This window comes from Argopecten irradians, chromosome 3 (genome assembly GCF_041381155.1).
Source record: "Argopecten irradians isolate NY chromosome 3, Ai_NY, whole genome shotgun sequence".
Taxonomy (NCBI): Eukaryota; Metazoa; Mollusca; class Bivalvia; order Pectinida; family Pectinidae; genus Argopecten; species Argopecten irradians.
Window position 1 is genome coordinate 18,220,971 of NC_091136.1, and position 14,392 is coordinate 18,235,362.

The 14,392-nt window shown below is 36.7% G+C and overlaps 1 protein-coding gene across 2 annotated transcripts in view; it reads right to left on the bottom strand.

The window, feature by feature from the left end:
- Positions 1–621: 621 nt before the first annotated feature.
- LOC138317715 (perlucin-like protein) overlaps positions 622–14,392 on the bottom strand; it is a 62,820-nt gene continuing 49,049 nt past the window's right edge. The window contains exons 1-5 of one of the 2 annotated variants that reach the window (XM_069259573.1): positions 10,853–11,449; positions 2,844–2,938; positions 2,067–2,163; positions 1,658–1,883; positions 622–1,300 (exon numbers count right to left, since the gene is read on the bottom strand). In XM_069259573.1, coding sequence (XP_069115674.1) covers positions 1,279–1,300; positions 1,658–1,883; positions 2,067–2,163; positions 2,844–2,938; positions 10,853–10,937 — 525 coding nt within the window. In that variant the 5' untranslated portion in view covers positions 10,938–11,449 and the 3' untranslated portion in view covers positions 622–1,278. Of the gene's footprint in view, positions 1,301–1,657; positions 1,884–2,066; positions 2,164–2,843; positions 2,939–10,852; positions 11,450–14,392 lie in introns of those variants that run through there. The other variant, XM_069259572.1, reaches the window with a different exon arrangement.

Here is a 14,392-nt window from a genome sequence, read left to right on the forward strand (position 1 = left end):
CTTTGTCCCACCTTATAAAATGTCGATTTCGTATTTCGTTTCTCTGACAGGCCTCAATTTACTTTCTAAGTATAGCTTTCCCCTTAAACTTCTATAAAATTTTATTTACATTCATTTGCAACTTCTACTATATAAACTAACCTTTGGTGGCATAACTGATCCCAAAACGTAACCATTATGACGTCAATAATGTTGGCAATTTTACGTCAACTGATCACCGTCAAAATGGCTGTTCCATCATTAAATCGTCGTTGATAAACAGTTTTCCTTGTCTTACTTAAAAAAATGTTAATGTAAAATCCCCACAATTAGTTAACAATGTAAATATAAACATTAAACTTTCGTCTTATGTCATCAATGGTCTATATAGATGCCAGAGCTTTGCAGACAATCATCACATAATACGCTAGCGCATAAAATGAAGATTATCTGCAAAGCTCTGGCATCTTTATAGACTATAGATATAATAGGACGACATTTTAATGCTTAAGTATTTATTCGTGGTTTGCCATTTTTTTCCTATTAATGCTTTCTATAAATGTTGGCAAAAATGTACACGCATGCACGTATTAACGAGTGGAAATTAATATTGTCATTATAGAAATAAAAACACACTTACAATTACCCATTTTATAGAATTTAATTGTCTTAAACAATATTATCCACTTTACATTACAAAAACTGACCTAGACGCTCTCTTAGTCTGAACATTAAACAAGGATAGAAGCTTGTGATAGCATTTAATAGCTGCAAAATTTTGATGTTGTTGCTATTATGATATTTTGGAAGTTATCTTTACATTACATTATGGATATCGTAAATTCATGTCCCAGAAATTAGACAACTGACAGTTGGTTATCAATATTGTGTCTTATTCTGATAGCGAAGCTTTCATATCACGAAACAAAATGATATAAACACACAAAAAGCTGTACGCCACGTTTTGCCCAGTTATGCTGACATCGTGTTTTCTTGTTTCCAACTCCTTGAGATTATATCACTGACAGGATTTCGTAACTGATAAAGTAACTAAATATTTTAACACACTCACTTATATATATTCTATTTTTAGATTTTCAGTTACAATATGAAGCATATCTATATGTGTTATATGTAGAGTTTAACAATAAAACAATAATAACAGGTCTGCCTTTGTAGAATGGCACTTGAATACAAACCATCCGTGTATTCTGAATCATCTTTGTAATTTGTCTAAACATAATATAACTTATTGATGACAAAACATTTCCTGTGTTGTTTTTCACAATGGACTGTGATCTACGTAAATTTGTAGCCAACACTGAAAAAAAATCATGGTGCAGAGAATTATGGTAATAGAGTTATATAAAGATTTCGATTTAATCTAATTACAATACATTGCAATGAACTGATTTTCCACCTTGAAAATTAATCGTTTGACTAATTTCTTTTTCAAATTATATACAACAATGAAATACATTCCGACAGTTGGCCGTTAAATAAAAAGATATCCACTTGAAGTATTATTGAACATCTTCATAGTAAAATGTGAAACAATGTGTTGTCACATATATAACTGAATGGTGATAAATAATAATAATAATATCAATTCATCTAACTATAACATTATAACAATAACATTGAAAATTCGAATATACACAAACAGATTTTTTTTTACCTGATTTTGCAAATTCCGTGTAATTTTTTATCGCATTGATCATCATTCCATCCGAAGTCCGATTCTTCAAACAGTGTCAGACAATGTTCTGACTTATCATTGTTAGGTTCTGGTGGCTTGAAGTCTTTGAATTCAATTAATTCGCCAGTTCTGATCCATTTCCAAACACCTTCCCTTTCCCTGTCGGTGCCTCCTAAAAAGTAACTGACGGAACCCCTTGTGTGTTCTAAAATATAATCAAGACCAACTTGATAACAGTAAACATAAGGTCAAAGGGCATTAAAGGTCATCTGACAACAGCTCTTTAGTAAAGGCAAAACATATGCATTAAAACAGAATCAATATGGAAATGGGATGACAATATCGTGATATAATATTTCGTTTAATGTTTAATTTGATGTACACAAACCTTGGTGTCTTTTTCGTAGTTCTTCCTTGACAAACTCATTTTCCTCCCGACTTCCAATTTCGGCCAGATAACCTCCTCCCCGAGCATTGCAATGTTCCTAATACAAACAATCAAGGGGAAAGTTGTATTACTAACCATGAAGCAATTCAGATAAGATTAAACAAGATATACCTCCTCCTGCTTTACTGCTTGTGACGCACGATACGAATAATAGTGATGTAGGTTCCTTGTGATGGTTGGATAAGCCGGATTTCCCGTAGAAAAATCGACGATGTTGATATGTATCGGGTTTCAGATACTGACTTTGGATTCGTGATTGTGGGATAGAATGACAAATTAGTGAAAACCTTTATAGTCAGTGTCTGATGTCTATTCCCAATGACTTTTAATTAGTTAATAAATAATTGAAATAGAAATAGAATGACAATGTTATTTAGGCCCATCGCATTTACGTCATATTAACAGCCAGGATCATTTAAGGACGGGGCTCACGTGTATATGACGTTTTTCCATGTGTGATGTGCGAGATGTGTGTTTGTGGGAGACTGTGGTATGTTCGTGTTGAGTCTTCTTGTATAGTTGACCTCTTGCCGTTTTTACCATGCCGAAGATACCAAGTAACGCATCCCATCCGCTAACCGCATTATAACTTTTGAAAGCAATGTTGTTAATAGAACGATAATTATGTTTCTTTTAAACTATCATGCTTTTGTACCAAATATTATTCACGTTATTTCGTTGTTTTCAGAAAGAAATAAAAAAGGAAAATATATTTACCCTCATATTTTGCCAAGTACTCCTGTGTTGTGTGAAGAGATAACAGTTATCATCGTGATACACCCATCCATATGGACAGGTCAGCACAAACCCACCTACAATTATTAATTATATAATTTAAAATATACACTACAATAATAGGCCTGAGAGACCCATTTTGTTTTCAAAACAAAAATAAAAGTTTCTTCAAAGAATTAATAAATAAGATCACAACACTACAAAAAACATTAAAAACAAGAGGCCCATGGGCCTTAGCGGTCACCTGAGTTCGGATTAAGAATGAAACAAAGACACAAAAACACTATCTATTGGCCCACCAGGCCCTTGAAACCAGTCAGTGATTTTATAACTGACTTTTCAATCTATGAAGAGTATCTGGTTCCATCAAATCTGTGAATTCAGAAGATTTTTTTTTCTTATTTTAGTCATTTTGACCCCTTTTGGCCCCGCCCATCTACCCCTGGAGGTTGGCCAGGACCAATATGGATATGATGCTAAAATGCTATCACAGGGTAATAATTCTAACCAAGTTTGACGTATTCAACATTATGCAAATGATGCTCATAACTGTATTTTTCCAATATCAATCAAAATAGATTTGACCCCTAATCAGGGGAAAGTCTGAGATGCCAGGGCCATGAAATTCATAATTTTTGTAAAGGGCCTTAAAAAGACCTTCCAATCTATTAAGGATATTTGGATCCATCAAATTTGTAAATTCAGAAGGAGACTTTTGAAATGTTAGCCATTTTGACCAATTTTGGCCCCACCCTCTGGCCCCTGGGGTCGGCTAGGACCAATATGGATATGATGTTAAAACACTATCTCAGGCTAATAATTCTAAGAAAGTTTGACTCATTTCCTATTACACATGACCAAATAATGCTCAAAAATATGTTTTCCCTATATAAACTATAGTAAACTTGACCCCCCTCCCCAGGGGGGAACGTGAGACCCCAGGGTCTTATAATTCACAATTTTTGTAAAGGACCTCAAGAACTTTCAATCTATGAAGAGTATTTGATTCTGCAATTTCTGGAATTTCAGAAAAAGATTTTTGAAGTTTTAGCCTATTTGACTCCTTTTGGCCCAACCTCTCAGGCCCCTGGGGGTCAGTCGTGGAAAAATTGTTAATATGACTCAATGGCCTTCTCATACTGATAATTCTGACAACATTTGACTTATTTCCTATTACATATGACCAAATAATACTCAAAAATGTCTTTTCCTTGTATAAACTATAGTAATCTTGACCCCCTCCCCAGGGGGGAACGTGAGACCCCAGGGTCATATAATTCACAATTTTTGTAAAGGACCTCAAGACCTTTTAATCTATGAAGAGTATTTGATACTACCATTTCTGGAATTTCAGAAGAAGATTTTTGAAGTTTTAGCCTATTTGACCCCTTTTGGCCCAACCTCTCAGGCCCCTGGGGGTCAGTCGTGGAAAAATTGTTAATAGGATTCAATGGCCTTCTCATACTGATAATTCTGACAACATTTAACTTATTTCCTATTATATATGACCAAATAATACTCAAAAATGTCTTTTCCTTGTATAAACTATAGTAAACTTGACCCCCTCCCCAGGGGGGAACGTGAGACCCCAGGATCATATAATTCACAATTTTTGTAAAGGACCTCAAGACCTTTTAATCTATGAAGAGTATTTGATACTACCATTTCTGGAATTTCAGAAGAAGATTTTTGAAGTTTTAGCCTATTTGACCCCTTTTGGCCCCACCTCTCAGGCCCCTGGGGGTCAGTCGTGGAAAAATTGTTAATAGGATTCAATGGCCTTCTCATACTGATAATTCTGACAACATTTGACTTATTTCCTAGGGGGGAACGTGAGACCCCAGGATCATATAATTCACAATTTTTGTAAAGGACCTCAAGACCTTTTAATCTATGAAGAGTATTTGATACTACCATTTCTGGAATTTCAGAAGAAGATTTTTGAAGTTTTAGCCTATTTGACCCCTTTTGGCCCCACCTCTCAGGCCCCTGGGGGTCAGTCGTGGAAAAATTGTTAATAGGATTCAATGGCCTTCTCATACTGATAATTCTGACAACATTTGACTTATTTCCTATTACAAATGACCAAATAATGCTCAAAAATGTCTCTTCCCTGTATAAACTATACTATACTTGACCCCCTCCCCATGGGGGAACGTGAGACCCCAGGGTCATACATTTCACAATTTTTGTAAAGGACCTCAAAAACTTTTAATCTATGAAGAGTATTTGATTCTACCATTTCTGGAATTTCAGAAGAAGATTTTTGAAGTTTTAGCCTATTTGACCCCTTTTGGCCCCACCCCTCAGGCCCCTGGGGGTCAGTCGTGGAAAAATTGTTAATAGGATTCAATGGCCCTCTCATACTGATAATTCTGACATCATTTGACTTATTTCCTATTACAAATGACCAAATAATACTCAAAAATGTGTTTTCCCTATATAAACTATGACAAACTTGACCCCCTCCCTAGGGGGGAACGTGAAACCCCAGGATCATATAATTCACAACTTTTGTAATGGACCTCAAGACCTTTTAATCTATGAAGAGTATTTGATTCTACCATTTCTGGAATTTCAGAGGAAGATTTTTGAAGTTTTAGCCTATTTGACCCCTTTTGGCCCAACCTCTCAGGCCCCTGGGGGTCAGTCGTGGAAAAATTGTTAATAGGATTCAATGGCCTTCTCATACTGATAATTCTGACAACATTTAACTTATTTCCTATTATATATGACCAAATAATACTCAAAAATGTCTTTTCCTTGTATAAACTATAGTAAACTTGACCCCCTCCCCAGGGGGGAACGTGAGACCCCAGGATCATATAATTCACAATTTTTGTAAAGGACCTCAAGACCTTTTAATCTATGAAGAGTATTTGATACTACCATTTCTGGAATTTCAGAAGAAGATTTTTGAAGTTTTAGCCTATTTGACCCCTTTTTGGCCCCACCTCTCAGGCCCCTGGGGGTCAGTCGTGGAAAAATTGTTAATAGGATTCAATGGCCTTCTCATACTGATAATTCTGACAACATTTGACTTATTTCCTAGGGGGGGAACGTGAGACCCCAGGATCATATAATTCACAATTTTTGTAAAGGACCTCAAGACCTTTTAATCTATGAAGAGTATTTGATACTACCATTTCTGGAATTTCAGAAGAAGATTTTTGAAGTTTTAGCCTATTTGACCCCTTTTGGCCCCACCCCTCAGGCCCCTGGGGGTCAGTCGTGGAAAAATTGTTAATAGGATTCAATGGCCATCTCATACTGATAATTCTGACAACATTTGACTTATTTCCTATTACAAATGACCAAATAATGCTCAAAAATGTCTTTTCCCTATATAAACTATAGTAAACTTGACCCCCTCCCCAGGGGGGAACGTGAGACCCCAGGGTCATACATTTCACAATTTTTGTAAAGGACCTCAAAAACTTTTAATCTATGAAGAGTATTTGATTCTACCATTTCTGGAATTTCAGAAGAAGATTTTTGAAGTTTTAGCCTATTTGACCCCTTTTGGCCCCACCCCTCAGGCCCCTGGGGGTCAGTCGTGGAAAAATTGTTAATAGGATTCAATGGCCCTTTACTGATAATACTGATCAAAATTCCTATTACTGACATCATTTGACCTATTTCCTATTACAATTTTAGATGACCTTTAATCAAATAATCTACTCAAAAATGTGACCCTTTGCCCACCTCTCAGGCCCTTCATAATCCAAAAATTGTTAATAGGATTATATAAACTATGACACAACATTGACCCCCCTCCCTAGGGGGGAACGTGAAACCCCAGGATCATATAATTCACAATTTTTGTAAAGGACCTCAAGACCTTTTAATCTATGAAGAGTATTTGATTCTACCATTTCTGGAATTTCAGAAGAAGATTTTTGAAGTTTTAGCCTATTTGACCCCTTTTGGCCCAACCCCTCAGGCCCCTGGGTGTCAGTCGTGGAAAAATTGTTACTAGGATTCAATGGCCTTCTCATACTGATACTGATACTTCTGACAACATTTGACTTATTTCCTATTACAAATGACCAAATAATGCTCAAAAATGTCTTTTCCCTGTATAAACTATAGTAAACTTGACCCCCTCCCCAGGGGGAAACGTGAGACCCCAGGGTCATATAATTCACAATTTTTGTAAAGGACCTCAAGACCTTTTAATCTATGAAGAGTATTTGATTCTACCATTTCTGGAATTTCAGAAGAAGATTTTTGAAGTTTTAGCCTATTTGACCCCTTTTGGCCCCACCTCTCAGGCCCCTGGGGGTCAGTCGTGGAAAAATTGTTAATAGGATTCAATGGCCTTCTCATATACTGATAATTCTGACAACATTTGACTTATTTCCTAGGGGGGAACGTGAGACCCCAGGATCATATAATTCACAATTTTTTAAATGACCTCAAGACCTTTTAATCTATGAAGAGTATTTGATACTACCATTTCTGGAATTTCAGAAGAAGATTTTTTGAAGTTTTAGCCTATTTGACCCCTTTTGGCCCCACCTCTCAGGCCCCTGGGGTCAGTCGTGGAAAAATTATTAATAGGATTCAATGGCCTTCTCATACTGATAATTCTGACAACATTTGACTTATTTCCTATTACAAATGACCAAATAATGCTCAAAAATGTCTCTTCCCTGTATAAACTATACTATACTTGACCCCCTCCCCATGGGGGAACGTGAGACCCCAGGGTCATATACATTTCACAATTTTTGTAAAGGACCTCAAAACTTTTAATCTATGAAGAGTATTTGATTCTACCATTTCTGGAATTTCAGAAGAAGATTTTTGAAGTTTTAGCCTATTTGACCCCTTTTGGCCCCACCCCTCAGGCCCCTGGGGGTCAGTCGTGGAAAAATTGTTAATAGGATTCAAATGGCCTCTCTCATACTGATACTTCTGACAACATTTGACTTATTTCCTATTACAAATGACCAAATAATACTCAAAAATGTCTTTTCCCTGTATAAACTATAGTAAACTTGACCCCCTCCCCAGGGGGAACGTGAGACCCCAGGGTCATATAATTCACAACTTTTTTGTAAAGGACCTCAAGACCTTTTAATCTATGAAGAGTATTTGATTCTACCATTTCTGGAATTTCAGAAGAAGATTTTTGAAGTTTTAGCCTATTTGACCCCTTTTGGCCCCACCCCTCAGGCCCCTGGGGGTCAGTCGTGGAAAAATTGTTAATAGGATTCAATGGCCTTCTCATACTGATAATTCTGACAACATTTGACTTATTTCCTATTACAAATGACCAAATAATGCTCAAAAATGTCTTTTCCCTATATAAACTATAGTAAACTTGACCCCCTCCCCAGGGGGAAACGTGAGACCCCAGGGTCATATAATTCACAATTTTTGTAAAGGACATCAAGGCCTTTCAATGTATGACGAGTATTTAATTCTACCATTTCTGGAATTTCAGAAGAATATTTTTAGTTTTAGCCTATTTGACCCCTTTTGGCCCCACCCCTCAGGCCCCTGGGGGTCAGTCGTGGAAAAATTGTTAATAGGATTCAATGGCCTTCTCATACTGATAATTCTGACAACATTTGACTTATTTCCTATTACAAATGACCAAATAATACTCAAAAATGTGTTTTCCCTATAAACTAAACTATAAACTTGACCCCCTCCCTAGGGGGAACGTGAGACCCCAGGATCATATAATTCACAATTTTTGTAAAGGACCTCAAGACCTTTTAATCTATGAAGAGTATTTGATACTACCATTTCTGGAATTTCAGAAGAAGATTTTTGAAGTTTTAGCCTATTTGACCACTTTTGGCCCCACCTCTCAGGCCCCTGGGGTCAGTCGTGGAAAAATTGTTAATAGGATTCAATGGCCTTCTCATACTGATAATTCTGACAACATTTGACTTATTTCCTATTACAAATGACCAAATAATACTCAAAAATGTCTCTTCCCTATATAAACTATACTATACTTGACCCCCTCCCCAGGGGGGGAACGTGAGACCCCAGGGTCATATTATTCACAATTTTTGTAAAGGACCTCAAGACCTTTTAATCTATGAAGAGTATTTGATTCTACCATTTCTGGAATTTCAGAAGAAGATTTTTGAAGTTTTAGCCTATTTGACCCCTTTTGGCCCCACCCCTCAGGCCCCTGGGGGTCAGTCGTGGAAAAATTGTTAATAGGATTCAATGGCCCTCTCATACTGATAATTCTGACATCATTTGACTTATTTCCTATTACAAATGACCAAATAATACTCAAAAATGTGTTTTCCCTATATAAACTATGGCAAACTTGACCCCCTCCCTAGGGGGGAACGTGAAACCCCAGGGTCATATAATTCACAACTTTTGTAAAGGACCTCAAGACCTTTTAATCTATGAAGAGTATTTGATTCTACCATTTCTGGAATTTCAGAGGAAGATTTTTGAAGTTTTAGCCTATTTGACCCCTTTTTGCCCCACCCCTCAGGCCCCTGGGGGGCTGGGAGCATATAATTCACAATTTTAGGTTTCTGCAAAATTTCAACAAATTTGGTTCAGTAGTTTTGGAGAAGAAGTCGAAAAAGTAAATTGTTTATCGCCATACGACGGACGACGCACGACGACGGACAAAATGCGTTTAGAATAGGTCACTTGAGACTTCGTCTCAGGTGACCTAAAAACCCACAAAAATCCCATTTAGTCTGTACTAGCAATACAGATTAATATCATTTCAAATTGTTTTCCGTCTGCCGCAGTGATAGTCAATGACAATAACGTGAAACAAGTTTGTTTGTTTGTTTGATTAATTAACGTCCTATTAACAGCTATGGTCATGCAAGGGCGGCCTCCCATGTATGCGGTGCGTTGCATGTATGTTGTGCGAGGTGCGTGTTTTGGGAGACTGCGGTAAATTCATGTTATGTCTTCTTGTATAGTGGAACTATTGCCCTTTTTATACTGCTATATCACTGAAGCATGCCGCCGAAGACACCAAGAAACACACCCCACCCGGTCACATAATACTGACAACGGGGCGAACCAGTCGTCCCACTCCCCGTTTGCTGAGCGCTAAGCAGGAGCAGAAACTACCACTTTTATAGACTTTGGTGTGTCTCGGCCAGGGGACAGAACCCAAAGCCTTCCTCACAGGGGCTAACGCTCAACGCAAGGCCAAAAGTGAGGCGGTGCCAAGGAAGGCATTAGGAAAGATAAAGTCAGTTAGGAAGAAAAGAAAAGATAAGATCCTAAATTTAGTCGCCATTTACGATCATGCAATAGGGGCAGCAGGTACAATTCTAACGCCCTACCTGCAGGGCAGACGTGAAACAAAATGACACTAGCTATGAAAATTTATTGACGTTAAATCATAACCTTGAACAGGTTAACGATGATTTATCACCAACATAACGGTAAATTAAAAACATATTACCACAATAAGATTTTAAAGCAAAACTTCTGTCGCTAAAAAGTGCTAAAACAAAATTACCGCTAATATTTGTTCTACATCATGTAGCATTTTCTCTAATTTTCCTCACATGCCAATTGGGTTAGCTTATGATGTATAATAATGCAGATTATGCATTTAAAATTAAAATGTTTGATTAACACAAAACTATACAGCTAGTTATTTCTGTATCTTTCTGTACACGTTCCTTTCATAAAGCTCTGTGTTGTTGTTTCATCCTGTTCTTAAATTCCTTATAACCACTCCCTTCAATAGAGGATCAATAATAAGGATCTGCATTTAAAACAGATTGACCTTGGCCTTTGTATTGTTGATGTTATCTCCTCTTTTGATAACCACGACTAGAAATGTGAAAACGCCGACTGAAAAGACCTTGCGCTTACATGAGAGAGTTATATAACACTAAATGTATATATTTGATTGTGACGGAGAAAGAATTGATATCTTAATTAAAATTTCTTGACGCATTAATTGTTAAATCTTTGACAATTAAATAAGCTGGCCCACTGTACAATCATCCGAAAAACACCATTACCTCTTATTGCGTCCAACATCTCCTGCTGACGACGACGACGGAGCTCCGCCAAGTCTTCCTTGAGGAGTTGCCGTATCCCTGGCATTATATTACTCCACGATGTCAGATTTCTTTATGGCGCTACACTGTCTTCTTGTATGTTCGGGAAAGACGTGCTGAGGATAGCTTAAGTCTACCTGTGACATAATTACAACTACCACGACACATAAGATTGTTCCTTTCCGTGTTTCGTGTTGTCTTATCCTCATTTTCTTGAATGTGTTGCTGGTCACTTCTTACACATATACATATATTATGTATATCCTCTATGTAAGATCATTAATACTTTTATGTTGTTTTCAAATATGCCGTTCCTGGTGGTAGATCAGATGTGATACTATATATACAGCTTTAATTTGTTGTTATTTCCTTCCTGGTGAATGTAAATGTGGTATCTATTTCCTGGTCATAACACCTCACGCATTATTATTCACTTTTTCAAGGCCACGTTGTGATAATCCCTTATCAAAATTATTCTCGATTGCGTCGGTTTTCTCTGACAATATTAACCAGAATGTTGTACTCCATGTTAAGTCTTCTGATAACTATAATTGAGATGACGCATACTTGACATGTGTTCATGTCATATATTGATAGCTTCGCGTCAGATCGGAAAAAATACACTTCAGTATCGTTTAAATACACATTTATCTGTTTTATTAGAGCAGTTTACGAGTTAAGAGTTATCTGATCGTCAATTGAAATGTAATCAGGTGAACATTCGACGATTTCATTGTGTACGTTTATCATCGCTATCATATATCAATTATGGACCTTTGAAGGCAATTCACACATTCTACATACCTCATACAAAGGAGTCCTACGTAACCCTGGTTGTTAATAGGGCGTTAATTAATCAAACAAACCATATGATATATTATCGCCGTGTAAAATGAATAATGACTATGATTATTAGTTTATTTTAAACACCGATATACAAATATGTAACTCTATATGGACCGAAACAAATATTCTTAATTTTCTTTTTTTACATTTTTGACCCGAAGGGTTAAGGTGATCTATCGACATCATGTTTCGTCCGTCGTCGTCTGCCGTGCGTAAACTTTTCATGTTTTTAAACTTCCTCTCAAGTTCTACCAGTGCAATATTGCTGAAACTTGCCTAAAATGATCCTGATACAGTGAACTGCGTGCAAGCGTCCGGATTAGACTCCTCCCTCAAATGTTGTAACATTTTGTTAGCAAATGAAAAACTCTGGAAAGTTGCCTCGATTGGTTGGACTCCATGTGGTGTAGCCCAAACAATGTTGACTTCAAAGGGGTCTACTGATTTGACTTGGTCACATCTTTGTACCAAAGATTTGTTAGCATACACTTGAAGATAAAAAGATTTCAAACATGCATATATATTTTTGTCAAGTTCAGCGAGCTGTTTACTTAACAGATATGTGGCTCCTATTTATCAATAAAAGTATTAAAACTAGTGTCTTTCACTCTTGACTCTGTATTTAACTATGATTAATTTGATTGGACTAAGAAAGAAGGTATTAACAGAATAGATTGGCCTAGAGTAAAACTATTAATAGGAGTACAGGAACAAATTAGGTTCGGGGGTAAAAAATTAGGGTCGGTCGGGTAACCCTAAACAGACATATTTATGCCTAATGTAGATGTTTCATCCGGAAGCTCACCTCTAATTGTTGTATGAATTGTTATAGTAATGTTTAAAAGTGTGCTTGTAAATATGTAGATTTCTATTCAAACCTATGATAAGTTGTGCTAAAAAACACTATTGTAGTTCAATAAAGCAGAATTACTAACATGTATAAAGGTAACGACTCTATAGCTCATGTGATTTCAAATAAAATAGTATTGTTAAGTTAAGAAACCAAATACAAAAAGTCCACACACTTTGACCTGTGACTATGTGTAGGTCATGACTTTATACACGCATGTAATTCTGTTTTTTTTCCCTGATTTTGTACACCAAATTGTTGCGGTATTAATGATTGAAATTGTGCAAGTTTTTGAACGTTTAACAGCTATAACAGGTAAATTCCGTCCTATGTTAGCTGTTACTAAACTCCGCCCACAGTTTGACTGACGCTATTCCCAAGCCGATAAACTCGCATACGATTGTTGAAAATATTCACGTGATTTGTGGTTTGAACAATCCGAAAGGCAATTCCGGACGCTTGAACACATTTCACTGTATGATCGCAACAAAGTGTTGTTATTTTTCGGGACAATCCGGGACAGATTGCCGGCAAAGCCGCAATATTGAAAACACATTTAGGACTTTTTCTACCGGTGCGATTTGGTTGACACCTGCCTAAAATGACTTGTTATATTTTAGCCGCTGGATGGTGTTTAGGTCCTTAATTTTTAGCCAATGAAAAGGGAGAAAAAGTGGAATTCTGTCAGATGTAATATTTTTGTACTATTTCCATTTCGCGCGAAAATGGAAACCTCACTCCCGTCCAAAAAAAAAAAAAAAAAAACAAAAAACAAAAAACGAAAAATTCACCTGACATTCCGCATTATGCATATACCTCAAACAGTTATTCCGAAACCTTATATATGTCATTTTTTTGATGCGATAGTGAGCTTGCGACAGAGATAGATACATATTTTAACTATTTTTCCCATCTACGAGCCGCTGAAATAAGTGATGAAGTATCGAGTCATGTTAGCGGTGATCATAATCAGTGCTAGGAAGATGACTGTGATTTCGACATTGGAAGTGATTAGTAGGACAGAGAACAGTACTACGTTAAATCAGTTACACACCCACCTATTTTACATACCAGAATGAGAATTTTCATAAGAAATGGTAATAAAAGGAACTTTGAATCTGATCAAGAAACATGTGTTAGTGATGGTAATTTTGAGGAAGATACTGACAACAATGAACAAGTGTGTTACACAACTCGTATGTGTAACAAGGGTTGTCAGGCAAAATTTCGAAACATTGGCATTATGGAGAATAGACAGTACATACATTGTATGGACAGAGATGTGAGAGACATGTTTATTACTGGGCAGCTTCAGGCATGTGGTACAACAAGGAGTACCGGATGGGGTGTGTTGCTTGTAAATGGGAGGCAAAGGCATAGTGTTACCTATGTCCGTTTTTTGTTACGCTATTTCCCAACTGTAACCTTGATTTATATGGGTATTGATTGTGTGCATTCGAAAGGTTTCCGTTTCCGTTGTTTAAATGTGGCATTGAAAAAGAAAAACTATTGTATTCTGATGATAAGTGTTGTTTAGAGATAACGCTTCACGATTTAATAATACATATGAACAAAAACTTAAAAACCGCTATACATTTTATTGCAAAACAATGTATAAACAAATAACAATAATGATGTTCGAGCATGATACTATATACAGAGGATGGTAATTGTAAAGAGATGTTGTTTGTTTAATTACTTTCCGAGAACGGCAGATCCTATAAACCTTAAAGGAAGAAGTACATGGTCAATTACATGGACGACACCATTGGTGGCGGCGATATCAGCCTTGATTACGTTTCCGT